The sequence below is a fragment of the Annulohypoxylon maeteangense genome (assembly GCF_022496945.1).
Source record: "Annulohypoxylon maeteangense strain CBS 123835 unplaced genomic scaffold GGS22scaffold_11, whole genome shotgun sequence".
In the NCBI taxonomy this organism is placed as follows: Eukaryota; Fungi; Ascomycota; class Sordariomycetes; order Xylariales; family Hypoxylaceae; genus Annulohypoxylon; species Annulohypoxylon maeteangense.
Genome location: NW_025953258.1, coordinates 321,420 through 349,202, shown reverse-complemented (window position 1 = coordinate 349,202; position 27,783 = coordinate 321,420). Strand labels below are relative to the sequence as shown.

The following is a 27,783-nucleotide window of genomic DNA, read 5'->3' as shown; positions in this document are numbered from 1 at the left end:
CTCGACAAGCCGATCTAACCCGCAACTACCAACTCTTGCAAGTCGCGACTCCTACTTTTATCGACTCGTGATTTCCATACATTTGGTTAAGTAGAAGCCCAGCTTGATGCATATCTAGCTGGTGCGACTGCTGTCCTAACCCCCAATTCTTTGTTTCCCTGGTAGAAACAAATAAACGCACGATGCAGGTTGCGAAATCGATATCAACTACTCCAGTCGTCTGTCCCGCTCTGTCTTCCGGTTTGATCGTTCGTGAAACTCTGGTTAGAGGCACCCGTGTCTAGAAACCATCTCTTTTTCGATTCATCTGCTGTTTTGCGATAGCCATATGATGCTGCTATCGTAAAACCTCTCAGTCGATTAAAAAAAGAACTTCACGATCCATCTCTCGGTATATCGATCTAATCGGTTTGACTCTGCTTGACAGACGACTGGAGGTTTAGTTTTAGGACTTTTTACCTCTTGCTCTTCTCAAGATGATGTGCAACGACATCGATTCGTTGCCTTCTTTTATTAACTCCTCCCAAAATGGGCCATACAATTCCTCTATAGCCTCTTCCGCCTCATCCTCCGCTGCCTCGGTTTGGTCCGAAGCATCTTCTCAATCCTCCGATGATACTACGATTTCCACCTGCGCATCTGATTCGTCAGAACAGTGCGCCTCTTATTCTTATGCACGGCTGTCTAGGCCCTCCAGATCTGATGTTACATGCAGCCAGATCTCACTAAACACTTGTTGGCCAACACAGCCGCAACAGGCCGAAGTTCCGCAAGAGCTTCGCCGTAATCCACGACGCACCAATAGTAGTGCGTCTACCAGGACTGGATGCCCTCCGCCTCTGGTTCGCCAAAGTGATCGCAAGGTGAACTTTGTCGATAGCCTCGTCGGTAAGCAATAACGAAATATTCCCGTGTTCCCTATAATCCGAGCTCAACTCCTTTAGATTCGTCAACCCAGATTGTAGAAGCGATTTGGCCACTATCTTCCGTCTTCCATCGACAGGAAATGGGTCCCAAGGCCGTGCTACCTCTGCGCACTTTCATCCAAGAAACTCTGCGCCGGTCTCGTACGAGCTATTCTACTTTGCAAGTCGCCCTCTATTATTTGATACTGATTAAGCCCCATGTCCCTAAGCATGACTTTACCATGGAACAACCCGATGATGTCCACGCGAGCAGGGTTCTGCAGTGTGGTCGTCGTATGTTTTTAGCTGCTTTGATTCTTGCCTCGAAGTACTTGCAGGATCGAAACTACTCGGCACGAGCCTGGAGTAAAATATCCGGACTTGCGACGCAGGAGATTAACCAGAATGAGATGGCATTCCTCGAGGCTGTAAAATGGAAACTTCACATCACCGATGTAGTCTTTAAACGGTGGACCGAAATCGTTCTAAAACATACGCCATCGCAACCTCCGTCCTCTGGGTCGGCCTGCTCCCAGATTCCGGATCAACAGCATCAAGAGTGGAGGGATCTGATTCTTAACCTCGAGCCGGAGCTCAATAATATTGAAGATCTCATCCCACTGAGCCCGTCAGTAATGAAATTCCGAGATACCACGCCGACTCCGTCTCTTTCGGCTCCTTCTCCCCCATCGGACGCGTCAAGTTACGTAAGCGATCTGTCCACGCCCAAGACTTTCAACATCCCATTCGTTATGGAGCCCGCACCGGCCACTGTACATACTCCAGGTCGTTTTGCTCCAGCTTTGGGTCTATTACCTACTCCTCGTCTCACTCCACAATCGATCGGATTTAGCACTCCTGCCGCAACTGTCGCTACTTGCCTCCTTAGCGGTAAAGGTTCCATGGGCTTCGCAATGGCGCAAGCTGCAAATGTTTCTGCTTCCCAGACTCTGGATCGATGGCCTGGTTCTATGAGTTCTTCGCCCATGAGTTACGTCTCAACGCGTCGTTCTTCACTTGCCAATTCTATTTCAACAGCATCTTCACCGGAATCGATGATTTCTGATTCGTCTCGTACGTCTCGCTCTTCCTCAATCTCATCTGCTTCGTCGTTGGCCAGCGCGCCGTCCACCAAATTGGATGTTCAGGCGCGATGCCGATACGCGAAGTTATGTGAGAGGCAGAGCTTAAGACCCGTCATCGCTCCGGTACCCGAAGATTATGAAGAGAATTGCATCACATCCTCACCTGAATCTTACACCGGCACGGTGGGTAAAGATTTGGTTCAGATGTCAATGGAGACTCCATTGGCGCGAGGATGTGAACTTGACGACGCCACGAACGCTGCTCGTGCTCTACAAGAACTTCAAAGTTACCCACAGCGATCGAACACCCAGCCTCGGTTACCCGGTAGACTCGGTTCAAAGCGAAGCCGGCCGACGTCGATTGACAATTCTCTCCAGGAGAATGTCCGCGAGATGCTAAGTACCCAGTACTACAGCATTGCTGAAAGAGAAGGCCATGAGTCCATGGTTCGCGGTCTTACATCTATGGATTTGAGTAACCAACAGACCCCGGTTCAATCGAATGGGGGACGGAAACGATTTTGCTGCGCAACTGATGCTCGATCATATATCATTCCCGCGATTCACCCTGCAGTCGGAGGTCCCGGCGGCCCAGGCATGTGGGAAGGTATCCTGCGCTAGAATTGTTTGCTATCTACAGCATACTTAGGTATTTCGCGCTACCGACGACAAATATCCCTTGTGACAATATTCAACTATTTCTTTTGTTCTACAACAGGAGGGCTTCGACGGGTTGATACCACATATGGAAGTCACATAGTTTATAGAGAACCCCGACAATGGTCAGTGGCACAGGCGAAAAAAAATCTTTATTTTTTTCTCGGATCATGCATTTCCAGGATCAAAGCATATGGGGACGGAAGGTGGGTAGTTGCTTGTGTACGAATGAACAGGGAGATGGGTTATCGTTTCTAATGGTGTTCCGGAGGGGATAATCATAGTGATCGTTCAAAGCAATAATGGCTAGTTCAATAGCAGCAACGGCGGCAGCAGCGGAGGTATTAGCAGAGAGTGGGAACGGCGGAACTCGAGAAGCATGGCAAGTTAGCACTTTGTGCGATAACCTCGAGTCAGGCGCCGCAAATTTTTAGTCTTTACTTGATTCGTACGTCCGGCGATAAAACGTACCCGCGAACCCGCCGATCGATACATCTGGCACTCGTCGAAAAGCGGATGCCCGTTTGTCCTTCGACATAGTAGGTACGAGAAAGAGGGAAAGGCGCACCAAGACATTCTAGTTTCTATCACTATCTGGCCTGAAAAGGTGTTGCGCAATCGAGTATCAAGATAAACTTCGAGGTACAGAAACAAAGCGGAAACTACTACTAGAGAGCTTTGAGAGAGACACAACCTCCGCAGATAGCATGAAATCCTGATAAAAAAAGCTTCGAGCTTGGAAACCCAACGAAAAAAAGACTACGATTTATTCATGTTGAGTTGCCAGCTTCTGTTCTGTCTAGTGTGAAACTTGTGTGCATTGGGAATACTGACCATTGAGCTGAAGAAAGCCGAAGTTGTGGATCAAGATTTGATTTTTTGATAAGAAGCAAAAGAACTGATACGACGTATCTGTCTCACCGTCACGAGGCGGCCAAGCTACACACGTTTGACAACCGGCACGAAGGTACCGAATCACGATACTCCCCTCTCCCCCCTTGTTTGCTGATGTGAGGCAGTTGTAGAGTTGGCAGAAGGGGAGAGCGAGTCAAAAGGTCGATGATGGACCCGTCGGCTGGCCAGCCGTGGGTCGACCGGGTGAGTCATCGTCAACATGACTGACGTGAAATTCATAGGTTGGCCCCATATTTTACCCTATTATATCCCGGGCTCGACCGGGGGTGTCCCCTTAGCTGCGCAGATGGCTTGAACCTAGTTGCCGAACCAATCCCCTAATCCGCGTCTGCCTACCTGTAAATCTCCCCCCGGCTTTAGGGGTCGGGCTCTTCTTAACCAATCGTTTTTCTTCGATTGCCCTTTCGGGAAATAGGTCTTGCGCTAGGACTTAGACTCAGCCAATTGGAGCTTGAGTTTGGTGCGAGATGCATGATTAGGTAGGTCCCGCTTCTATGTACATATGTACATACTTGGGTTTTGGGTTGTACAACTCACGATGCGAACGCCCCGGCGTGAATGACACGCGCGCGGTGAACGTTGGGGGATTGGTACGGGTTTTGGTGACGTATCGCATTGATTGCTGTAGTAGGTAGGCTGGAGATATACTACGTCGCGTGTGTTTCAATATAGGTGAGTTGGTCTCCTTACCTTTCTGCTTTTTGGAGGCGATGCGCCGTCGGCTTAATTACTTAGGTACTGTAGGGGTGGATGGGTGGATTCGCCTATCCGGCGTTAGGAGCACACGTCCGACTCCTACGGGGTAGTCGTGTTCGTGACTTCTGTCGTGGATGCTCGCTGCCTGGTTACCGCTGGCTACGCGGTTACAGGTAGGTTACTTACAGGTAATGTGTAATAGACCGCTGCCTACTAAGCAGCTCGGTTGGCACGCAGGTGATGTATTAGAAATCGGGTTGAGCAGCTGAGCTGTTACGCCCCCGGCTGTGTAATTAGGTAGGTAACGCACGGGTCGGATACTTATCACTGCGTAACGCCGGCTGTGCCGTTCGCTGGTATGGATGGATGTATATATGGTCTGTGGGTAAGGTAAGAAGGTGAGATATGTCAGCGCCGGGGGATTGTTAAGCTGAGACTCCGAGACCTCACGGCGTGCACTCATCCCGTCGGGGTTTCCTCTCTTTCTTTCTTTCCTTTCCTCCTGCGCTGATTCAGCGTGCTGTGCCGGTTGGCTGCTAGATAAGGAGGTAGGTGCCACTTCCGAGGCAATCTATCTCTGGTTATTCAGCACGCGTGATCGCGATGTGCGACGGAGGACAAACTTTTCGGTGGAACTGCGAAATCCTCCTGTCGAGCCGATAGATCCTGATGCCCAGGTGTTTCATCGATGAGTCAGTCCAGGATTCGTAGGACTGGGAAAGGAAACTACTTGGCAGCCAGTCTCAAGATGATTAAGAAGCTTGGATTCTACGTAGGTACTAATCAGCGCTATTGGTGTCGTCGTGACAACCCCCCTCATTTCAAGGGCTAAGAGCTACGGTTTCGGACGGGGAATTAGTAAGTAGTAGAGGCGCAAGTCCACGCTAGACTAAACTAGATTACACACCTACGCTATCTGTTTAGGTAGGTATGAGCGAGAACGAGAGCGTGGTGGGTGTGCGGGTTAGTACTCAGGTGTGCTTATACCCGATATCATCGTGGTAGTATCGGGGAAGACACCGAGTCTTGGTGCTTTGAAATATGTATCTCCCACCTAGGTAGATATGAAATATGACTTCACATTGTTCAAGAACATGTTGATCTATGCCGAGGGTCTACTTGTTCAACGTAAAATCCAAACCCCTATCCCTATCCCCGAGAAAATAGAGAGGTGTGATGGGTGTGTGGAACCCTTTTTTCTATCGCTTCTGCCTGTTCCCATACTATGTACTAGGTATGTATGTATCCCCTCTCTTCCTCGTCTTACTCATACCGAGATCAACCTTCTTCTTTCCGAGATTCTTCCTAGTCACTCGCCGAGCCAATATCGTTTTGATATTTGCCGTGAGGGATATGGTTTTGAGGGGTAACCTACGACGTCTCCTCGACGACAAGGAGATATTCGTTGTTTGAGAGCTATCCGGACTTCCCGGATATCGATTTTTTGATAGAGTTGAGATCTAAGATAGTGTGTAACCTAGATGAATAATATAGTATTGAGATGGGATCGAATTCTCGGTGTCTGGGGTATATTTCCTCCACTACATACACAGAATACGTAGGCATAGTCCCCAAGGTCCAGTAATCAACCCTCCAAGCCAACCCCCACGAAACGCGATCAGTAGTTACCTACTCGTAATCACATTCCCCCCTAATCCTCCCTCTCCCCAGCCGCACTACTAACACAAACCCCATTAACCACAAACTCCGTCCCCTTCTCCCCCGCCTTCGCCATAACCACACTCGCGCCGACCTCCCCCTCCGCACCGCCCTCGTCTTCCGCAAGCGTGATGAAGCTCCGACTATGAGTAATCACAAACACGTAAGCCAAGCGGCCCGTCATCCAGTGGCAGAGCTTCAGCACCGCGGCTTGGCCCGCCGCGTCGAGCCCGTCGAAGGCTTCGTCGACGAGCATGTACCGCGCCCGATGCGCGCTGCGCGCCTCGCTCATCACGAATAGCGCGAAGAAGAGAGCTAGGTCGACGCGTTTACGCTCGCCCCCGCTTTTCTTGGAGTACCCTAGGGTGGAAGCCATTGAGAGCGAGGGTTCGAGGACCGAGGTGCTACCCTCTTCTTCGTTGTTGCTAGGTGGGGGGGAAGGGGTTTCCCCGTCGTCTTCGAAGAGGGTTTTCAGGGCGCCGCTTGTCATGTGGCGCGCGTAGTGCGCGTCCTGGTACATGACCATCAGGATCTGGCCGAGCAGCTTGTTGAGCTCCCCGAGATGCCGTCCGATGACGTGGCGGCGGAACGTGTGTCGTGAGGCGGAGACCTGGCGCCTGGTGAGGGCCGATTGCCAGAAGGCGAAGATTTCGCGGTTGGAGTCTATGCTGGCGACTTCTTTTCTTAGGTCGACGATTTGGTGGCTATATTTAGCGAGGGACTCGACTTCGGATTCGAGGAGTTCTTTGTGCGTGGTGATTTCTTGCTCTTTTCTGGCGAGCGAAAGATGGTACTTGTTGAAGGATTCAGTCCAGCTTTTTCTTATAGATTCTGTCTGCTTCTCATGTTCTTCGACGTCGCGTTGTTTTCGGAGTCGTTTTTTCTCTCGCGTTTCGTGCTCAAGTTGTAGTTGAGTGTGCCGATTACTCAGTGTCCTTAGCTCATCTATGGCTAGAGTCAACTGGCGAGGAACTTTTAATGCTTCTTGTGCTGTAAGTTTTCGTAAGGCAAGATGAACATCACCCTCATTAATTCCAGTCTGGCTGGCAACATTGCTAGGAAGGCTTGCTATATTGTCCATCATACTTGCTATTCTGTCTTGCATGTGAGTGATTCTATTGGTGAGAGTGATGACAGCCTTCGTGTGCTCGTCCCACCGCCGCCTAGCTTCCATGGCCCTAAGAGCTATTTCCCTTGCTCTCGGACTGACGATGTTAAGGATCGATGTCCAAAATTTTCGAAAGGCAAGTGTGACATTCAGTATGAAACCTTGCGCGCCGCTATTACCATCTCGTTTGATGTCTTTGTGTTCATCGATACTTGAAGATGGAATATCCAGCACGCTGTTCTCTTCAATAAGGCGCTGAAGATCGTCCTGATGATGATGCAGCTGCGTATTGGTTGTTATTACCTCTTGCTCGATAATGACCCGCTCACGATCTATAAATGAGCGGGCTTGAGCGAGCCTAGCCAAGACATCAAGCCTATCCACCTCATTTTGCGCTGAAGAAATATCACTTCGAAGGCTCAGAAGCTTAGGTTTTAAATCCGGTAGAAGCTTCTCAGCCTCAAGGCTTTCCCGGAGCTTTTTACCAACAAGCTCCTTCTGATTCATAATTGCCTCGTGCTTCAGTTTCTTGCCCTCCATTTCCTTAGCAAGAGATGCTACCTCCTGCTGCAGGAGTTTCAAAGTCTGGTTTATCTGACCGACTCGACTTGTGAGGAGCTCTGCTTTGTGCGTGACTCCACCAAGTTGCGACTGCATACCCCCCAATTCCTCCTCAACTTGGTTCAACATCGAGTTGCATGTCTCCGCACATCCATCTAAGACCTCTAGTCCTAAAACCAACTCGATCAACTGCCTCTTCTGCAATGGATTGGAATTCAAGAAGCTAGGAGCACTCTCGTTCCCGAGCAAGACTATCCTGATAAACGTATCGAAGTCGACCCCCAACAGACTATCAATAGATGCCTGGGTACTTTTTGCATCGGGTCCTTCAAATTGCGATTGGATTACGCCGTCCTTTTCCACAATCACACCGTTGCGGAACTCGGCGTGCTTCCGGAATCGCGAGATAGTGTACCCGTTTGCAAACGTCAGACGGACGTTGCAATTCTTCTTAGCAACATCATTAACGACATCATTAACCCCTAGTCCGCCTCGGATGCATTGTCCAAATTGGCACCAGACGATTGCTTCGATAATCGTACTCTTCCCTGCCCCGTTGTGCCCCACTATTAAGTTTATACCAGGCTGAAAGTGTTGCTTGAAGTCTAAACTGAGAGTGCCTTGGACGCCAAGGAAATTCGTGATTTCGATAGAAACGGGGTCTGCAACGAAGATTGTCTCCGCCTTAGATGTCTGTAGGGCGTCGTTCGCGGGGATAAAAAGAGCAGATTGGGGTGACGGGTCGAGCATATCTTTGTATTTAACATCGTAGTCGACCTTGTCGCTAGAGGAGTTGCGGAGATTAAAGAGCCTCTTCCCAACGAGAGATAATATATCACGCCTATCATCCAAAGTAGATTCAAGATCCAGAGAGGACACATATTCTTCGATGAGTCCGGTCAGGTCAATTGGTTTAAGTTCCACTTTACCAGTCGCCAGTTCTGACGAAGCAGCAGTTAGGGGGCTAGTGAGGTTAGGTAGGGTGTTTCCTACGGCTTCCGAGACCTCCTCTTCCCGATTCCGTCGATTCTGAATATCAGCGGGAAGCATAGTCTTGCCGAGGCCGCTTTGGCTAAACCCTGATACAACATGTTTCCAATCTCTCACACTACGAGCTCCTAATTTGACAAGACGGTCCCTGGCAGAGATGTATTTGTACATCGATAGCTTCCCCGTGACCATGACATGCTTGTCTCGAATTTGATCAATGTCTATCCGGCCAGCTAGCACCTCTTGCGCTTCGACGCACGTGTAGCCCACGGCATGTGGATTGTCAAGAAACTCAACGTCCAGGGTTTCAGGGTCGAGTAAAATGGCTCCCTTTCTAGTATCAAACAGGTCTGCCCAGGTAAGCTGTAACGGCGCCCCGATGTATGTTATGCTTCCTCGTGGATCTTGACCGTTCTGGTTTGTAGCTTGGAAGATTGTTTGGTGACTGTGAAAGTGTCCGGTAAACGTCCTTGCCAACGGTGCAAATTCACCCGCGCTGGTAAGGCCTGGGTACCTATTAGGCAACCCGGCCATTCCCGTCTCAGGGTTGATGATGTGTTTCTGGGTTATGGCCCGGTTTATTGCCAGATGTGCGAACCCCACTGTCTTTTCCGCGATATTCGGGTCCAAATCGCGTATATGTTTGATAATTTCGCCTTGATCTTCCCGGAACGGCATCACGAGTACATCCCTCCCATCCCACTTATGAAATCCGATCTCAGTGTGGAGTGTAACGAACGGGGCCAGCCGGGCGATAGCTAGCGCTTCCAACGCCGAAGTGGTGTAATCACGACGATACGCCAAGTCATGATTGCCCAAAATAATGTCCATATGCGGTACGGCACTGCCCAGCTTGTCCAAGAAGCGGTAACATGCCGCGAGTACGTTCGTCGGCTGAGAAGTGCGTGTCGTGAAAAGATCACCACAGATGATGGCGCGGGAGACATTATATTGGTGCGGGATTGAGGCGATCCAGTCTGCCGTACGAGCGACGCGGTCAAGATCGTGAAGCTTGAAATGAAGGTCGCTCGCCAGTAGCCAGCGGCTTTTAACCTTCATTCCTTTGCCGACCAACGCCGGACTCTTCGAAAGAGACATTACCTACTCCTACGTCCCATCCTTGTATAATCAGCGACCAAACCAAATATGAATTGATATCAGGACAAAGTTACATAAGTACTGACCTTCATGAGTCATGGAGAAGCATGACTTCTAATTGTACAGATTATCACCGTGTGCCATCTGCTATATCCGACAGTGATTTATCCGAACTACTCATTTCCATAGAGTAAACTTAGACATTAATAAGCTATTATCTTTCATTTCCCCCGTTAAGCTCTTAGGTTGTTGGAGTTGTTAACGCTAGCTAGCAAGTGACATCCCCATGCTTTTGGGGCTATAATTTAATTATAAAAAGGTTACTGTTATAATCTTAATTAGATCATATTAGAATGGCCTCCTGCAAAAGACAAGCATCGGATAGATTATGTGAGGGAATATTGGAATAATTACTGAAATCTTGAGTCGAGGCTTCAATTTGTCCTGTGCAAGAAAATGCCTTCGAAAGTTTTTGCCATACAAACGACTGCCGGGCCTGTCAACAGCTGCTTCACAGCTGCTATCGGCTAGGTGACCACAAAGAAAAGCCATCTCAAGAAAAATCACGTGAGCAGCCAAAGCTTAGAGGGTCTTAGTTTACAGCACGTGATCAGAAGATATGCCACTGAATCTCCACCAAATATGTGTCATCGTCATCATAACAAAATCAAGAGAGTATGGAAAAGAGCGTAGAGCGTGTTACTTGTAGCACGAAACTAAAGCATGTCACCATCAAAGAAGTTTCTGTATAGAATTATAGGGGAAATACGCAGTCTTTATTCAGAGATCCTATTTACGGTTACCTAGAAACTCGTGTCCTTGTCATCCTTGTCTTGCGGTAAGCCCCTCTCGTCTCGTTAATGCCTCTAGGGCAGAACAGAAGTGCAAAGCGAATTGGATGCGAACATGCGAACATGTGCATCAGTGCTTCTCAAGAAACCTCAAGATATTCGCCCGAACTGGGGAAGAGGAATAGGTAACCAGAAGCGATTACCACTGAGAAGGGATAGCAGATCCAGCACCCCAGCCACCACCGGCAGCACCAGAAGTTTCTCCAGCAGAAGCGCCGGTGCCCCAGCCATCACCGGCAGTACCAGAAGCCTCTCCAGCAGAAGCGCCGGTACCCCATCCACCTTCATCGGTGACTCCAGCATCGTCACCTCCGGCGGGCTTAGAGTCGCCAACTCCCCAAGGATCCTCTCCGCCAGCAGCCTCGTCCTCGTCCTCGCTATTGTCATCCTCAATCTTGAAGTTGGAGGGATCGGCTCCCTCGGGGATGTACTCCTGAAGGAAGTCGGGGACAGTTTGCTTGGTCTCCATCAAGATCTTAGTCAGATCTTCAGCGAGTGGCATGTCACGATCAGTGTAAAACGAGGTTGCAGTGCCAGTGTGACCGATACGACCGGTGCGACCTATACAATATTAGTTAACCATATCAATTATCAACGACGAGGAGAAACTCACCAATGCGATGGGTATATTCCTGAATACCTCCGTGATCCATGGTCGGAAGATCGAAATTGATGACGTGCTTCACGTTGCGCACATCAATGCCACGGGCTGATACACCGGTTGTAACGAGCAGAGGTGCCTTTCCGGCACGGAAGGCTCGCATCGCATCCTCTCGTTCGCGCTGAGTACGATCCGAATGCATGGAAGTGCAAGGCAAGCCGCCCTTGTTGTAGATGAAGTCATCAATCTCATCTGCGGCGCGCTTGTTGTTGACAAAGATAATCGTGCGACCAGGCTCAATGGAGTAAAGAAGGTCGAGGAGAGCACCTCGCTTCAGTTCAGGTTTCACGTAGACAATGTCCTGCTTGATATTCTCATGAGTACTTCCGATGCGGCCGACGCGGACGCGAAGGTGATTGCTCGCGAGATGGTCTCGCGCAAGGCGGCGAACGGCTGCAGGGAATGTAGCGGAGAAGAGCATGTATTGCACGTTGTCCTCCTCATGATCTTTCATTAAATGTTAGCGATCTAATATACCATTGCAATGAAATGTGTGAACTTACCTCCACCAGAGAAGATCTCGGCGAATTCCTGCTGCCAATCAGTGTCAAGCATCTCATCGGCTTCGTCAACCACCATGTATCGAAGTCGACGAAGGGTCAACAAGTGGCCGCGTGCCATGAGATCAACGAGGCGACCGGGGGTTGCGATGAGTAGGTCACAGCCTCCACCAATTTGCTTAATCTGATCACTAATCGGTGCTCCACCATAGACGACGCAAGGACGTAACATAGTGCGGTAACAGAACTTGCGTGCTTCGTTGAAGATCTGAATTGCCAACTCTCGGGTAGGACAGATCACTAGAACCAGCGGCTCAGCTCGTACAGGGCGTTTTTCGCCCGTTATGAGCTGCTGGGGAGTTGGGCGATAAGCAGCCAACTTCTTGGCCTTGCCCATAAGCTGGTTCAAGATAGGGATGAGGTAAGCTGCCGTCTTGCCCGAGCCTTGAACCAAGTTAGCAAAACGACGTACTTTCATATCCAAAGTTATATAATATCTTACCGGTCTGAGCAATAGCAATTAAGTCATAACCCATGTTGATTGCTGGAATGCAGTACTTCTGGATGGGGGTCGGGGTATCGTAACCACACATCTGCACATTCTTCAACATAACCGGGTGAAGGCCAGCGGCTTCAAATTTGAAGATAGGGGCAATTCGCTTCTCACCCTCTTGGGAAACGTTGATAGAGTAGATCCTGTTCCAGTCAGTGAATCATAAGTTGAAGGGGGTCATGGATAACTACTTACTTGGAGATGTCAAGACCCGCACCGAAGCGCATGTCGGGCTCACCGAAAAGCTGGGCCTCTAGAATAGGATCCTCAGGGGCAAGATCGCCCTCTTCACCCTGCCACTCATACACAGCTCCATTTCCACCCCACTGGCGGTCGACATCAGTCTCGGTGTAGTCATAATGGAAGGCCTGGCCCCAATCACCAGCCGGCTGCGCAGGATGCTTAGGCTCCTCCGAGGTGGAGGGACCGGCTGCCTGCTCAGGGAGAGCTGGCTGCTTGCCTGAGGTTCCCCAACCAGCAGACATGTTTGTTAATCGATAGTGAGTCGTTATGCAAAGGCTAGAGAAATATGGTCAGTGTAAATGAAACGTACAATTTTTTTTAGCTTCAAGATTTCAATAAAAACGAAACGAGGGTGACGTGAACGCCAAATAAAAGGACCATATGCTATATAGCATATACACAAGATGTAACATTTAAAAAGAAACACTTCTAGGAATGAATAGATGAGCAAAAAAAAAAAAAAATAGAAGTACATAGAGATGAGATCAATATGAAAAGTATGCGTATATCCTACCGCAGAGATAGTACACGCAACAGAGCTAGAACCAAAAGATATTTCTAGGGAAATAAACACTTACATAGTAGATATCCTATCAGGTTGTCGAAACTAGCCTAGAAGAGTCAAATTAGAATCCAATACTAAAGCAGAAGAGAAAAAGGCAAGTTCCCATATATGGTTGAGTTGAACAGGAAGTGTTGATGGGTATGTTTGATTCTGGAGATAGAGAAAGGAAAGTATTGTGTCCAAGCCTGAAAACTTTTGTGCTTTGTTTGCGTGAGGGAAGAGTGATGGATATTTTGGATGGTAGGGTACGTGTAATCGAAATTTACCTATGTAGCGGTACGAGACATAGATGAGATCGGTAGATGGATTCACGACGGGAACAAGAGTCGTGTTCGATGGAGAAGTAGAAACAGAGAATAGCTGCCCTATGGCTAGTAGAAGGGAGATTGGGAGGAGAGGTATATGGAGAAGGAATGGGTGTACCAGTAGAGGCAGGAGAAGGATGAGGGAATGAGTAGGTATAGTGAAGGTGGATGTGTAAGGATTTACCTGAATCAAATCCACGTGATTTATGAGTGATAATGATGGAAATAATAATGCTGGTAGAGACAGGAAATTTAGATAAAAGTGAGAATGAGACTTACCTTTTGCTGTAAAGGAATCCTGTGGGCAGACTTGATCTGACCAGGAGATTCACAAAAGATGGGAAGGAAATTGGGAAAGAAGTTGTGTAAGGAAAGAAGGAAAAGAGAAATTTTGAGAGGGACCCAAGGTGGTGTTAAATAGTTTTTGGTTGGCATTACTGATTAGAGTAGTTGGCGATGGGAAAGACTGAACCGACGTTACTTGGGTAGGTGTTTCGGGGGCAGGCCGTCTCTGGAGCGGTAGTACGCAGTATACGGTTCAATTTGCTGTATATTCTAGTATATACTAGGTAGAATTCTCAGTACGTAGATACTTAGTACATACATGTAGATACCTCTTGTCTACCTAGGTTACTAGAGGCATATGAAACTCTTTTTTAAGTTCTAAGAGGTTAAGGGGAAGCAACGACATGGCTGTGGATAATTTTATGTCACTTTTAAGTACCTCTACATGTATCTATGGATACATACATGTACCTACATGTAGGTAAGTATTGAAATGTTATCTGATACGAAAGGTAATATAATGGTAATTCTACTACGGGCTAGATAGTATTTCTAAGAAGGAGCCCTGACTTGTGAGTATAACATGCTTCATATTATTTACATATACCTATCTTAATATGTTCCGCAATTGTATACCTAATTAAATGCCAACATAGGTCTACTATCATGATTGGATTTGTGAGCAGTAAATAGGGGGGGCATGCCAAGACTTTCTTTTTAGTATTATGTAATACTAGGTACCGGTATATACAGGTACATAAGGAAAGGGGTGGGGGGATATGGTTCTAGATTATTAGAGACCTAGGGGTTGAGTTGAATTTGCCCTTGAATATACTGTCGGAATAGAATGATAGTCTTGTTTGGTATAGGTAGGTTATATTCATAGGGTATATCGAGAATAAGCCTACATTATGTATCCATCCCACAAATAATCATCATCGTCAAGTCGTGAGTTCTGCTCATAATCAGCCATACCATCCCTCAGCACTTGATCCAGTGTTGCCGCAGCTCTCCCAGCAGTTCCCCCTTCCCTCTTAGCCATATCTACGCCAGCCTCGACTGCCGCCATGAATCTCTTCTGAAAGACATCTTGTCTGTCTTCCCGGTTGCAGTATATCTCCCCATCCTCATCTCTAGGGGGTTTGAATAAACCGAGATATCCAAACGGGTCCGACGTCCTTGGTACGCGGCCTATGTTATCAAACCAGTCGTTGGGAGACCAGGGTGTGGGTTCGCCTGGCTTAAATCCCATTTCTAGGAATTTAGAAAGTATGAGCATCTGACGTGGGAAGGATTGACCATATTTCTTAGCGCCGAACGTGGTTCTAGGCGCGGATGTCCATCCGCTCTTCGCCGCGGTGGTCGGGGCAATTTTGACTGTCCATCCTAGTACGGACATGAAGTCTCGAAGTGGCTTGACCCAGCAGCCGGGACCCGAAACTACTTCCTCTCCAGCGACGTCAAGAAGCCATTCCATATAGTTAAGTCCGTCGTCTTTAACTTCTTGGGAAATATTGGTCATGGTTCCTCGAATATAAAGCATGATCTTCTCAACGTGGGGTCGTACTTCGTCGGCGGGAAGATTCCGCAGCAGCTTCAATAATTGGTTCCGCACAGGCCCGGAAGAGTCGGACATCATGGGCAGAAGTTTCTGAAGCAACGTCGACGTGCCTACCGGATTTGTCGGCGGGGAAGTAGATAATTGGCCCGTAAGGTATGATAGCGCATCTCTGCGTTGAGTATCTGAGCGCGAGGCCGTAAGAGAAAGGTTGTGCTTGAATCGTTCGGTCGGATTCGGCGCATTCTCAGCTAATTGCTGTTGTAATACGATACCTATAAAAGGGGGTAGATTAGCTTTGAATTATAATATATAACACTTAAATATAAGAGACGATATAATATACCTTTAGATTTAAAGCTGGTATCTGTGAAATTGGAAGCTTTCGGCTTGGCTTTTCCTACTTTCAACTTGGGCTTCTGGAAGTCCTTCTTCTTTTCCTTCTTCTTCTTGGCGCTGGAACCCATCTTGAGTCGATCATTGGGATCAGAAAGGCACCGCGATATGATCCCAATTAACCAATTCGCATTATCGTTTCAGAATAGTCCTCTGAATAGTGACAGTGACATTAATCGCATTTGAACTTTTTGGCGGTAATTAGCGGCATAATCCAATTCGGATTAGCCGCAGTATGCTACCCTTTATCTTATCAGTTGTGGCTGAACAGCGATTTTAGTGGCTAAAGTGGCTCAAGCTATTTACGTCAAGATCAGATCCCTGAGTTGTCTTAGCAATATTATTCAATAAAGAGCTGGAAAGCATCGACAGTTTATTTACTTAGATTTCACTACGATTAAAGTAACTATTCTAATTTACGAAGACAAAATGGCCGAGAAATCCCTAGTAAGTTCTATCCTCCTCTGAATATAAAGAATATAACTAAGAATTCAGCCCGCTATCACCACCGAATCTATAGAAGAATCCTTGCACCGGCTCTCTAAGAAGCCCGGCGTCAAAGCATGGCTCATGCTCGACCGAACAAACGGCGCCGTCCTCAAGACCAACGGCCAGATATCCACTATCCGACCAGCGCGATCTCCTGCTCCAATTGATAACAACAATAAGACTTCGCTGCCGCTACCGAATCCCACCGGCGGGTCTTTCTCGACCGATGTCAACGCCAACACCAATAATGAGACACAAGCCGCGCAAGAGCTCGGCAGTATGGTCTGGACGTTCCTGACTACTGCCGGGAGCTTGGTTGACGAGATTGACTCAGAGGTGAGTAGTGCTAAACAAAGGCTACCCACATGAGTGGTAGGATGAGATGAGGGGCTAATCAGTTGGTGTAGGATGAACTGAAGTTACTTAGACTACGCACGAAGAAGCAAGAGCTCGTAATCGTGCCCGAGCTCAAATACCTACTAGTCGTTGTCCACGACACGCCTCCGGTGTAGGATTGCGATATCACCTCTACACCATTCTTCGAGTTTGAAGACTCATAGCCTAGCTTTCGTAAGCTAGCGACTATGACGTACACTGCATTGGGCGGCGTTCAGGATGGCATTATACCCAAGATTGCCAGGATGGAATTGATTTGATATGATGGTGGGGGAGGTTAGGCTTCGAGATCGACAACCCTAGTGTTGGAACTCTTGCTGCTTCTACACTAATTAGGAGTTATGTTGTTGTGGATATAACGCCAGAGAATGCAAAGCCTTTTGTGCCCCGTCTACGCAAGGTACCAGCCCCATAGAAGTCTAGCGCGTTCATGTTGGAGGGTATAAGATGACGACCAAGCTGGCCTGCTGACGTTAGGTTGCAATATACTCATCAATACAGCGGAGGTTTCGATGTCTACCACCTTGCTTTGTTGAAGACTACGCTAAAATGTCTAAAGCTGACCTCCCACCTCATATGGAGTCTAGGAACCATCCCTTTCTTCCCAGTCCGCTTTTAGCTACTATTGGAGTAGTGTATTATGCAACGGCAGCTCATCACATTAACCTCGGTTTTTCATACCACGAATGTCTATGAATATCAAAGACTAAAAGTCGAAGGATAGCGTGCTACACGTACCCAATATGGATGACCTAACAGCGACTAGAAACATTCCAGTTCCTATCGTGATTTCCCCCTAGCCGACTTATCATGATATATACACTCGCAATTCTATTTGTAGTGTCCAATAATATTCTAGAAGGCATGGGCTTTTAGGAATGCTCCTCTTTAGGGAGCTTCTTGATCATGCCACCCCAAGACTATTGACTTCTAGAATCGACGTTCGTCTACTCCTACGATTCCCAAGCCCATGGTATCGAAATTCTGAAACTTTAGAAATACTTGATTTCCTTTGATCGCTTGCCTAATTTCAATTCCTTATTTCCTTGTCGGGGGAAGTTGATAACATCTGGATGGAGCGTGTTAATCCAACCTGAAAAATGGTCATGTTTGATGAGGCGCTGAGACATTCCCGGCAAAATCCTCTTACTATACTACCTTACCCGATGGTAATTCTGTTTAGGGGAGTCGGGCGCGATAAAGACGATAATCTCCAACTGCCCGTAAGTTGAAGGAGAGCTTGCTGAAGTGACCACTCCCGTTGACCCTTCATTGTGAGGCCGCCGATATCAATAAGCCTCTGGGTAGCAGCGATTCACTATAAGCGCTTAGATATGTATATCGAGCGCTCTTAATGCTAATGTGGTTGTAATTCATACGTCGGGTCCGAGTTTGCCGAATAGAGGCACAGCCGAGCTTTACGGAGCTGAAACTTGATGTAGCCCACATACTCCTAGTGTTGAGGATAGATGAATAATGGACTAGAAGTAGGAAGAAAATACTGATACTGCAAGTTGAGAATAGCGGTCTTGGATAAGCTTTCCGATTCGCATTATTGTGACGGCTGGGTAAGCAAGTATTTGCGCTTGCTAGGGTTCGATTGGAAGCTGTTGGCGTCACCACGCGACCTTTGATCACGGGGGCTCACCGCACATATTACACTCGGAGCCACCAAAATCCCACTTTGATCAATCGTGGCAACGATGAAACATGTCTCAACTCCACACGTAGGCTTATAAGAGGCTGCCGATGGATTTTCGGACGAAGCTCCAACATTTTGACACCTAGGTAGGCAGGTGAGCCTCGCTAAACACGTGTAGGCTCCGATTCCTAGACCTCCCAATAGCTATCATCTTGGTTTTGAATTGTCTCCGAGGTATCTTGCTCTTGACAGACACGACCTATACGCGGAATCGTATCCGTCCGGCGCATCGTGGCTGTACAGCCTATTCCTACGAGGTGATAACTACTAAACATTAACGCGTGTTCTGCTTGGCAAGAGATCGGGATCGCAGCTGTGTTACTCCAGTTGAATTGCATGGCTTGAAATGTGTATGAATTGAACCAATGGGCGTAACTGCAAGTGACTTTGCATCGGAGTACATTAACCTAAGCGGCATAGAGGTAACACAGCTTGTATTATGTACCAACCAACATAATAATGCAATGAAGTTGATTATTGAAGTAGGTCTTGTTGAACACCGATTAGTCGTTCCTATCAACAACAAGGTGGGTGAGCAACCCAATGGGTGAACCACGAGTTGTCTGTCTGACATTGAGCTAATCACAGCTTTGGGGAATCTCAGCTGTACGTCCCTAAGATTCCGGGGAGCTCGTCGTTTGTTTCAGATTAGGTGGGATGGCCCACGATCACCGTTAGGTACAGCTGATCGACAACCTTGTCACCTTTTGAGCGATTCTAGAAATTTGCAGTCAGCACCAAAGGTGTTATGGGATCATTGATGCATGTGAAGGATGGAAATAGGTAGGCGCTAGGAATGATATATGCAGGCGAAACGCACCTTGGCTAGGATAGTCATCCAGCAACCATTCTCAAGGTATAAGTCCCATACAACCGAATTGAACTAGTTGGTCATACCTAATATGACCTGACTAATAATCTCATCTGAGGCTCTCACATCATATCGACTATAGCGACTTAAAATTTAACGTTACTTTAAATATACACGCGAAGAAATTCTATCGAAATATTCGAGACGAACATGGTTTAGGAACCGCGTTTCGGCCTATGTCGGTTGATCAGCATGTGCCATGTAGATTAACAGAAGTCACCGGATCTTTCGGGTTGAAATCAAGATCAAAAACTGCCTGTTAAGCTTGAAATCGTATACTAAATAACAGAAAACGTGTCAATAGTAAGCTTGGAGATCGATGTCGATACGACTTTGTAGTATTGGCATTGTTTCGAATCGCCAAGTAGGCCTTGAACCTTTCCACAATAATTGAGACTAAGTCGTGCTCTAATGTATTGTAGAAACTCTAGGCCGTTTGCGACTGACAGTAGCTCATACTACATAGCCTACCTGTCTAGTTTCAATTCTACACTATTTAATAGAGTGGGTGGACTCGCGGCCCGGACGGGGTAGTAGTAGAAAAGCGGAAGAGGCTCGAAAGTCCGGTTCGGTGGATCCCAGGATCTAGATGGCCCCAAGTAAGCCACGTAAAGCATGACGGCTGAAACTGCTAGTGAGCCCTGAAGCCCCGGAAACAACGTGGATGGTATAAAACGCCAGTTAATGTCGGTGTGACCTTTTCGAGGAATAACACGGCTGCCGGGGCGCGATGTGCACGGTTCTATTGGGTTTTTGGGAGTCCAACGGTCGAGATTATTCGTGGGGGGAATTTTGAAGTTACCAAATCCGAAATCCGTATAAATCCGTCCAGCTAAAAGTCCCTGTCCACTCTATGTGCAGGACCTATAAGCTGTGAAGTTCACTTGAAACAATTGAAGATGTGCATAATATCTAGCTTACCGGCTGATTATCTTGCTCAGCATCCATGGCTATCACGGCCTGAATGCAAGGGTGTTTGGTGGGTGAGAACACACCAATGGACCGAATCCATCTATCATGGATTCCAGAAGTCCGGCACTTTTCGACGCTAGCTTGGCGGCTCGTGGTATACTTAGACCTGACGATTCGGAGTGAGGTTACTGGTCCGGGATATACATAGGGAGATAGGTTCCGAACGTTGGATAGGTGACATAAGAACCTAAGATTTGCTTTTAATAATAGGTTCCGCCGCCGTCCAGCCCAATCTTCACGATTGTGCGATCTGACATTTACACCGGTAGTCGGGTGTATCCTATTATCAACTTTGTGAGACGATTAAGATGCCCTGCTCAGTATTATTTGGGCTCGAATATTTGCTTCAATTTTAATCACAACCGGAACCGATTGGCTTGGTTGGTAGTCGTCCTCATGGCCCATGGCACTATCATAACGACACACGGCAGACTTGTTCTGTAACCTCGATGCAAGTTCCGCACGGCATGCCGTTGGACGCTACGTCTAACGCTTCCAACGGCCGGATAGCGCCTCAAGACGAGTTTTCCAAGATGCCTTCGTTGGCGGTGCTCAAACGTTCAGCATTGGTTTTCATTAAAGACGCCAAGGAATCAAAACATGGCAACCGGCAGAAACGATCAACTGATTGTACTGGTATTCGAGGGTTCATACGTCGGCCAAGAGAAAAGATTCGTAAGACCAATTCCACACGAGCACGAAATAAATTGAAAAAGGATAACAAGGTGGCTGTCGCACGGGATGGAGAAAGAGAAGGAGAGGAAGATCATGAAGGCGAAGGCGAAAACGAGATCGAATCATCTGAAGCTTTAACTTTAGGTTTAGGCCTAACCTTCGGAAGTTTAGGCGCATTCGGAGCACGCCGTGCACGAACGGGGACGGAGACAAGTACAAGTACATCCAACGCTGGTGCGGGTGTAGGTGTAAGTGGTGCCGACCAACCAATGAAAGTCAAGACTGCGGAAACCACGGTACTGTAACCTACAGCATATTTCCTCTTTTAGTAACCCCTACCGCAACCCTTACCGCTCCTGCCCTCTCAAACGCATTTTCCTCTATCCCTTTTTGGGGCACCTGACTGCTGGTACCTGGTACCTGACTGTTCATCGTTCGTTATTATTTGCTAGGTGGTTTGGAGTATTGTAACAATTAGCACTTGCCAAACAGCTCACAAGAGTCGATCCTCCCAATTTCTACAGCATCCAGCATCAATGATCAATCAGCACCTGCAGGCAACCCCCAGCTCCAGTACAATTTCAAAGTACGGAAAGCACGCATAGTACAAAACCCTACAGAAACTTGGAACCAATACAATTTTCCCTTTTCAGTCCAATGTGGGATTAAGACGCGAAACCCCCTAAATCGTCTTCTGACCTCAGCTGATTCTTCGTGCCTAGACCCTGCATTGCGCTGTTTTTTCTTTTCTTGAATTTTATTCTCATTTCTCAATTATTCGAATAGCAGGAACTATTAAACCGCACAGCTGAATTATTGTCTTGGTATAAGGCAATAGCACGTGTTTTAATAGCTACTCATAATCTCCTGTCGGCGGTAACTAACAATTGCTTAATTACTTAGGTTGCATCCCGCCAAGTTTCCAGCACGCGGCCATCGTCTGAGAGGCCGTCGTTATCTCCGCGCTCCCCAGGTTCTCTCAACTATAACAAACCACTTCCGTCTCCGCCTCCTCCGGGCACAATAGACAAAGTCGATGGCAGACCTCCCAAACCAGTGCTGAAGCTCAAACGCATAATGGCTTCATTAACTGAAATCGAAATAGAGAAACTCTTCTCCGGGGCTCCGCAATTCTTCGCTCGGTCTCAGGGTCACGGCTCCGGAGCCCCGCATCCATCCGTGGCTTTCCCCTGGAATGACGAGTTGGGCATCAGAGACCTCGCTGACCATGTTCAAATCAGCGACGATGCCTGGGGTTGCATTACTGCAGGGCCGCGTATTATTCATCGCGACCCCGCGTCTGTGACATCGCCATCTGCTAGGAAACGTCCTCACTTTAATGCAAGGTGTCAGGAACGGCCGAGCATGCTTAGCATGCAAGGTCTAGAGAAGGGCACGATCGGTTACCAAGCTGCCTTGGAGATTTCTGTCGCTGACGCCTTGCAGGAGGAGCAATATGGCTTCGACAGCCTGGGTTCTAAGGGTCGCGTGATCGTAGAACAGCGCCAGAAACTCATAACGTCAAAGGACGGCTTGCGCCATTTGGACGATACGACCATCATGGAACAGCTGATGAAAAATGAGGAGAGGTACCAGGCGGAGAGAAGTGGGGTTCGGATGAAATCACAGGAGTTTTACAGCGAGTTATTCAGTAAAATTCTCTATCCGCCAACGAGAGTCTTGGACCCCAAGGACCCTTACAGTCATGCTGTACAGATCTCTGCCTTGGTGAAAGTGTTGGGTGCACCAAACGCCTGGATCGATTTCTCCCGTGTCGAATGGAGAGTTCGCCTCGGTCAAATTTTGTGGGCCTTCCCCATGGACGACGAGATTTTTGACGGAATTTCGATAAATGAGGGGAAGGATGCTCAGGATCGAAGCGAGGAGCGATATTGGCTATTACTCCAAATTCTTCTCGCTTGCGAACTTCTAATCCGGTTAGATGCTATCACCGATGGTGACGAGTTTGGATTAGGTGAGAATCTCAAGGCATCTGAGGTCCATAGGTTCGAAAAGGAGGCAAACATCTCCGTCAAATGGTCATTAGTCCTTGCTCGAGCATGGCTCGAAAACATAAACGTCACAAAAACAAACATGGCTCACTCTGAGCCATCTACGCCCAAAGGCTGGCTATCGTCATTGACGAGCAAGATGAATCACAAGCATGAACACATGTATGGTGCGCATCATGTTGATCATAGCCAATATCGCCACAACGCTCAATCTGACTATGCTTACGCAATTCAGGGCAGATACACCGAGAGACAAGTTTATGGACTAATACATTTCGCACGCAAGCTGCGCTGGCCAGAGATACAGTTCTCCGGACCGAAAGTTGCTGAGAAGGCTATCGCGTTAGGTAAAGGAACATCTATCACGGCACCTCCTGTTTCGTTTGATTCGCGGCGCTCTTCATATTTCTCTAGTGCCAAATCATCTATTCCTAACAGGAGGCAGCCATCCAGGAGACGGAAGATCGAGGCAGCTTTGCACGCATCTGGCTGGTTTTCAAAGTCATATGTATCCGGTCTAATGTTACCTGGAGATATGTTGTCTCATTATCTTATGTCGGCTTTACTCGAAGTTGATGAAAACGCTTTGCCGAGGCTTGGCCCGAGGGCTAGTCTATGTGGTGGATTTGTCTATAGCGGGAAGAGTTTCTGGAGCACGTCTTGCGTTGTGGGTCGCGTCTTGGCCGCCGGGCAAGGCGCTGCAGAGTGCATGGGTTGGATATCGAGTGATGTGATTCCACATGGGCTTGATGAGGGTTGGGTTAATGTTACCGTTGATACTATACCAGGTAAGTCTGAGAGAATTCGACTTGATTTATTCCACGCTACTTACACATGCAGCCGATATTGCTCGAACTGGGAGGAAAGCTCGAATCTACGGGAAAGCTACGATAGAACGAGAGTCTGATGTTCTAGGCGATGCTGAGCCTTCCAATGTGCTGCCAGCAGATTTCATTATTCCATATGAAAACGCATATGCGAAGCCGCCACCTTCAAACATCAGAATAGAGCTTAAATCGTTGAATTTATACGCCTCGATAGATAGCGTAAGCACGACGCCCACAACAGATAAGGGCTTCCATCCATTTTCCGAACCCAGCAAGGAGAAGGAGCCAGAAATCCGTACATATCCTGCTTCTACGACGTTTACGATCTCTCACGATTCACTTGACCAAGACGAATACCATAATTTTGCGCTTACTAATGATGTTAATTTTGTCACGGCGCATCCTTGTGTCGCTTCTAGTTATGTTAAATATTTTAAATCGCCCACTAGCCCTACCATTCAGCAAATCGACGTCGGCGGCCACGATAGTAATGGGAAGTCCTCCAGCCCTGCACATATCACAGGTGAGCGTCCATCTATCGCATTACGTAATCGGCTTTACCAACACCCGTCAGGTCACCCACTTCATAGATATTACAATTATACCGCGATCCACCTCGTGGATCTCATTAACCAAACCTCCAGCAGCCTAGACGATTTACTGAGCAAGCCCGCACTGCACACCCATACACGGAGCCCATCTCAGTCCTCCATCTCAAACAGGGTTCCCCGCTTCCTCGTCATCGACTGCGTCACGGGCTTCGCTCCACCGCAGTCCCCCGACATGCCCTCCCTGTCGCGCATGTCCTCGCTCTCGTCCTCGTTCGGCATGGAACCTACCGCGGTCCCGCCGATCCGCATGCCCGGCTCCCTGGATCTCGAAAGAAGGCCCAGCACCGCCGCGTCATCCCGCAGCAGGGTCGAGCGTATCGACCCCCCGAGCCCGTCCCCCTCCTCGCGAATGAAGCTCGGAACTCGTAGGAGGCAGTTCGGCTCCGACCTCGAGATCCTCGTCCGTGCCCTCTGCGCTGAGAGGGGCTGGAACGCGGTTATCAGTCGTCGCAGGAGAGGATGTCTGGCTTGTGCGATCCGCGAGGCGGGGGCTTTGGGGTGGAAGGTTGTTGTTAGGGTTGCGTGAATACGAATGGGCAAGTACTTCAAGGTTGCTTTCGTATTGAAATAAAAAAAGGAGTGGTGAAGTGGGCGGGTTTAAAATTGCTGCATCATGGGAAAAAATCACGAAAAGCTACCTACCTATTAGGTATTTGAGAAAACAGGACACGGATTATGAGAACGATTGGACGGATATGTATGACGATTGGCGCGTGTATATACTGCTGCTTTTGTAGTGGCGTCTTGTGAGATACCCAGCTCCTTAAGCTATTAATTGAGAGGGGCTTTTCCCTTGATGGTTCTTTTTTTGAGGGGGGTGGTTGTGAGGTGCGGCGTTTTACTGAATTGGATGGGTTCTGGCGTTGTTCTAGGCGGAGGTTGTGGGCTTGGGTTAGTTGATTACAGTGCTGAAATTAGGCGTGTTAGGGGGTCGAGAGGGTCGCTATACTATGCCTACCTAAATTACAGCCTCAAGTCAATCTCACGACATAAAAGTTGTTCAAATGCCTGTTTCAATTCGTTTATTACACCTAGCAGACAGAAAAATAATTCTCAGGTTTCCAGATCATGAGAATTCTGCCATCGATGAGAAATCGAAATCGCCATTGAAATTCACATCCGTCATCAACATCCAACTCCCATCATCCTGGACATTCTCCGGTAACCACCGTAACGGCGTTTCAATCGGAAGAGAGAAATCAAAGGGCTCCGCCATATTTCGATCTTGAATGCGCGGGCCATCAATCGTTGGTACCGGTTCGGGAATCGTAACGTGCGGTTGATACGGCGTTGGGAGGGTCGGTAAAGAGGATATCGCGGGTTCCCGGGTGCTGGAACTAGCGACTACATCTGTTGTAGGAGAATCGAGTCTTGCGCTAGCTGTCGGATTTGTCTTCTCGTTCTGCTTGGATGTCTTCTGCCGTTGGAAGAGCTGGGAAATGGTGGCGGCGCATCGAGCTGCGGCCGGTGTGCTATTTGCCTGTCTGAAGATCTCGAGCCCGAAATGGAGTCTGGCATTCGCTTCTCTAGCTAACGTCGAGTCTCCAGACGGTCCATCACTTTCAGTGAAATCGAGAACATTTATTGTGCATGCGACGAATAATGTGTACGTCTGCAGGTAAGTCACATATCGGAAGCCGAAGCGCTTGACGTGCAGTATAAAGAGCGTATCGACCATTTTCGATGCTTTGGTGCATCTCTCTTTGGCATTTTGCTGTACTGTTCGGTACGGTCGGCATAAGAGAATGGTGGCTGCGTGGTACGTTAGGTTCAGAAGCAAGATGTGTAGTGGGGGAGACACGATGGTTGTGGCGGTTTCTTTAACGAATAATTCAGGACGCAATCGATCCGCCCAAGAGTGCAATCTCTGCAGTGTCGTGTCGAGATATGTTAGGAGGTGGTCTTGCTGTCCGCTATGCGGCCTGGAATATAACGTATCCAGAATACTTTCGGTGATGATGGAGAGCTCGCAGTAAGCAACGAATCTAGCACTGCTCAAAGCCTTCTGCTTCACAAGGCCATCCGCGAGTGAACCGTTGGTTAATGTCGGCGGCCATATTTCGTCGTCTGCTTCGCGTCCGAAGGGTAATGTGTCTGACGTGGGTAACTCCACAGAGCAGTGTAATACCGCAGGCCGGCCAAGGCACACGCTCATGGTTTTATCCCATGTGTAACAACTCCAGAAGACCTGTTGCCGTATCGCGAGATCTTCTTCAGAAAACTGTTTTGCCAAGTGTCCAAGTTTCTTAGGAGAAACGTCTATTCCGAGGTCTCGCATCATCCGGAATGCCATTCCGGAGTAAAGCCAACCCTGGGATACACGGCCACAGGCACATTCGCGGGCTGAGAATACAAGAAGACCTTGGATAGTAGGGATGGAGCTACCCTTTTCAATGTCGCGTGGTAACAGTTGTAGGGCCTTGGCCGCAAATCCTTGCCCGATCTCCACGGCATCTAAGCGTGTAGAATATCGGGCAGCTTGTGTGAGCACAGCACATAGCAGAAAAGGGGTGACGTATGGCCCTGAACTGTATAGATCTCCTAGATATCAGTTAGATAACTAGTAGGTATATACGACTGTAGAGGTGTGCTAACGTAGGAACAGAGGCTTGCACAATACGCAATGCAGGTGATGTGGGTATGTCCAATAGGTGTTGAGAAGGTCGGTTAGGAGCGCTGAAGGGGTCTCTGCCAGGATCGATGCTGTATCACAAAAGTCTGGATATACAGAAGGCATATAGGTCATGTCGTGGCTATTCTCTTCGATACTAGTGTCATGGTTCGTCTCAGGACTATCTGGCTCAAAGTTATGGGGGTCGATGTGGTACAGACTGGTTTTTCCATAGAAGCAGACACGACCGTCGGTTCCAACAGAGGTCATCTCGGCCGCATCAGCCGTGCCTTGCTTGGTGGTAGTATCTATCCGCAATGGAATGTGGACATCCGAATTGCCTTTAAATGCTCGGGACCGGCCCTCGTTTGGGCTTACTGTGCAAATGGGTTCGTTAAGGAGAGCATCGCGGTCCTCATCCTTCACTTGCCGAAGTTCTTCGATCCGGTCCTTGTATGCTTGCAATTGATTTTGTAGCGATACAGCATAGGCTACCGACGGCGCTCTATGAACCTGTGAAAATCAATGTTCGCACTTTGAACTTCTCGGGCTACTCACTTATCATATGAACAACTCTCGTTGCTGGCAAGACATTTTTGACAAGCTGGCATAGCGCCATTACACCTTGCTTTCCGTCGCCTGCAATTTGAACAGGCAAATCCATACTTCCGCGATGTTCGAGGGTTGCTATTACGAATGTGATCGCTTTGAGGCATTGTCGTATTGATAATCGATCTATGCAGGCACCTACTAGTACTTTGTGGCTTTTCTCTATCTTTATTCTTTAACAAATTGGTGGAGATTAGAAATCGAAGATCATCTCACTACCCCACACTCAACATAAATCACCCCTCAAGGGTTGCTTGAGGCTTACCGAAGCCCGGATCTCACTTGTAACATCCCGAAATCAAAGCGGTCAGCAGAAGTATCCAAAGGCCAGCATCGCTCAGCTTATTCTCTCATAGGCCATTGAGTCGCTAAACAAACGGATGTCAAGGTAGAAGCAAAGAAGTGGAACCAATGCCG

The 27,783-nt window shown here is 48.1% G+C and overlaps 7 protein-coding genes across 7 annotated transcripts; 3 read left to right on the top strand and 4 right to left on the bottom strand.

Moving 5' to 3' along the window:
- Positions 1-476: 476 nt before the first annotated feature.
- On the top strand, positions 477-2,611 carry GGS22DRAFT_180401 (uncharacterized protein; the record flags this gene model as incomplete). Its single annotated transcript, XM_047963765.1, has 2 exons — positions 477-888; positions 945-2,611. The coding sequence occupies 2 exons, from the start codon at positions 477-479 to the stop codon at positions 2,609-2,611; spliced, it is 2,079 nt and encodes a 692-aa protein (XP_047817586.1).
- A 3,298-nt stretch (positions 2,612-5,909) lies between these two features.
- GGS22DRAFT_180400 (P-loop containing nucleoside triphosphate hydrolase protein) lies at positions 5,910-9,635 on the bottom strand (the record flags this gene model as incomplete). Its single annotated transcript, XM_047963764.1, has 1 exon — positions 5,910-9,635. One exon carries the CDS (start codon positions 9,633-9,635, stop codon positions 5,910-5,912), a length of 3,726 nt encoding a protein of 1,241 aa, XP_047817585.1.
- A 1,029-nt stretch (positions 9,636-10,664) lies between these two features.
- On the bottom strand, positions 10,665-12,724 carry GGS22DRAFT_194970 (P-loop containing nucleoside triphosphate hydrolase protein; the record flags this gene model as incomplete). Its single annotated transcript, XM_047965593.1, has 5 exons — positions 10,665-11,086; positions 11,139-11,633; positions 11,690-12,130; positions 12,189-12,382; positions 12,435-12,724. The coding sequence occupies 5 exons, from the start codon at positions 12,722-12,724 to the stop codon at positions 10,665-10,667; spliced, it is 1,842 nt and encodes a 613-aa protein (XP_047817584.1).
- A 1,733-nt stretch (positions 12,725-14,457) lies between these two features.
- Positions 14,458-15,779, bottom strand: GGS22DRAFT_25367 (Rix1 complex component). The gene is made up of 2 exons (XM_047966610.1): positions 15,542-15,779; positions 14,458-15,470 (listed from the first exon to the last, which is right to left on the bottom strand). The coding sequence occupies exons 1-2, from the start codon at positions 15,660-15,662 to the stop codon at positions 14,542-14,544; spliced, it is 1,050 nt and encodes a 349-aa protein (XP_047817583.1). The 5' UTR covers positions 15,663-15,779; the 3' UTR covers positions 14,458-14,541.
- Positions 15,780-15,946: 167 nt separating this feature from the next.
- Positions 15,947-17,051, top strand: GGS22DRAFT_166005 (uncharacterized protein). Its single transcript, XM_047961776.1, has 3 exons — positions 15,947-16,038; positions 16,087-16,416; positions 16,488-17,051. The coding sequence occupies exons 1-3, from the start codon at positions 16,021-16,023 to the stop codon at positions 16,590-16,592; spliced, it is 453 nt and encodes a 150-aa protein (XP_047817582.1). The 5' UTR covers positions 15,947-16,020; the 3' UTR covers positions 16,593-17,051.
- A 4,423-nt stretch (positions 17,052-21,474) lies between these two features.
- Positions 21,475-25,150, top strand: GGS22DRAFT_165998 (uncharacterized protein). Its single transcript, XM_047961775.1, has 3 exons — positions 21,475-23,496; positions 23,549-24,058; positions 24,110-25,150. Exons 1-3 carry the CDS (start codon positions 21,774-21,776, stop codon positions 24,670-24,672), a joined length of 2,796 nt encoding a protein of 931 aa, XP_047817581.1. The 5' UTR covers positions 21,475-21,773; the 3' UTR covers positions 24,673-25,150.
- GGS22DRAFT_165996 (fungal-specific transcription factor domain-containing protein) lies at positions 25,151-27,736 on the bottom strand. Its single transcript, XM_047961774.1, has 4 exons — positions 27,632-27,736; positions 27,316-27,581; positions 26,742-27,262; positions 25,151-26,687 (listed from the first exon to the last, which is right to left on the bottom strand). The coding sequence occupies exons 2-4, from the start codon at positions 27,471-27,473 to the stop codon at positions 25,213-25,215; spliced, it is 2,154 nt and encodes a 717-aa protein (XP_047817580.1). The 5' UTR covers positions 27,474-27,581; positions 27,632-27,736; the 3' UTR covers positions 25,151-25,212.
- Between the last annotated feature and the right edge of the window lie 47 nt (positions 27,737-27,783).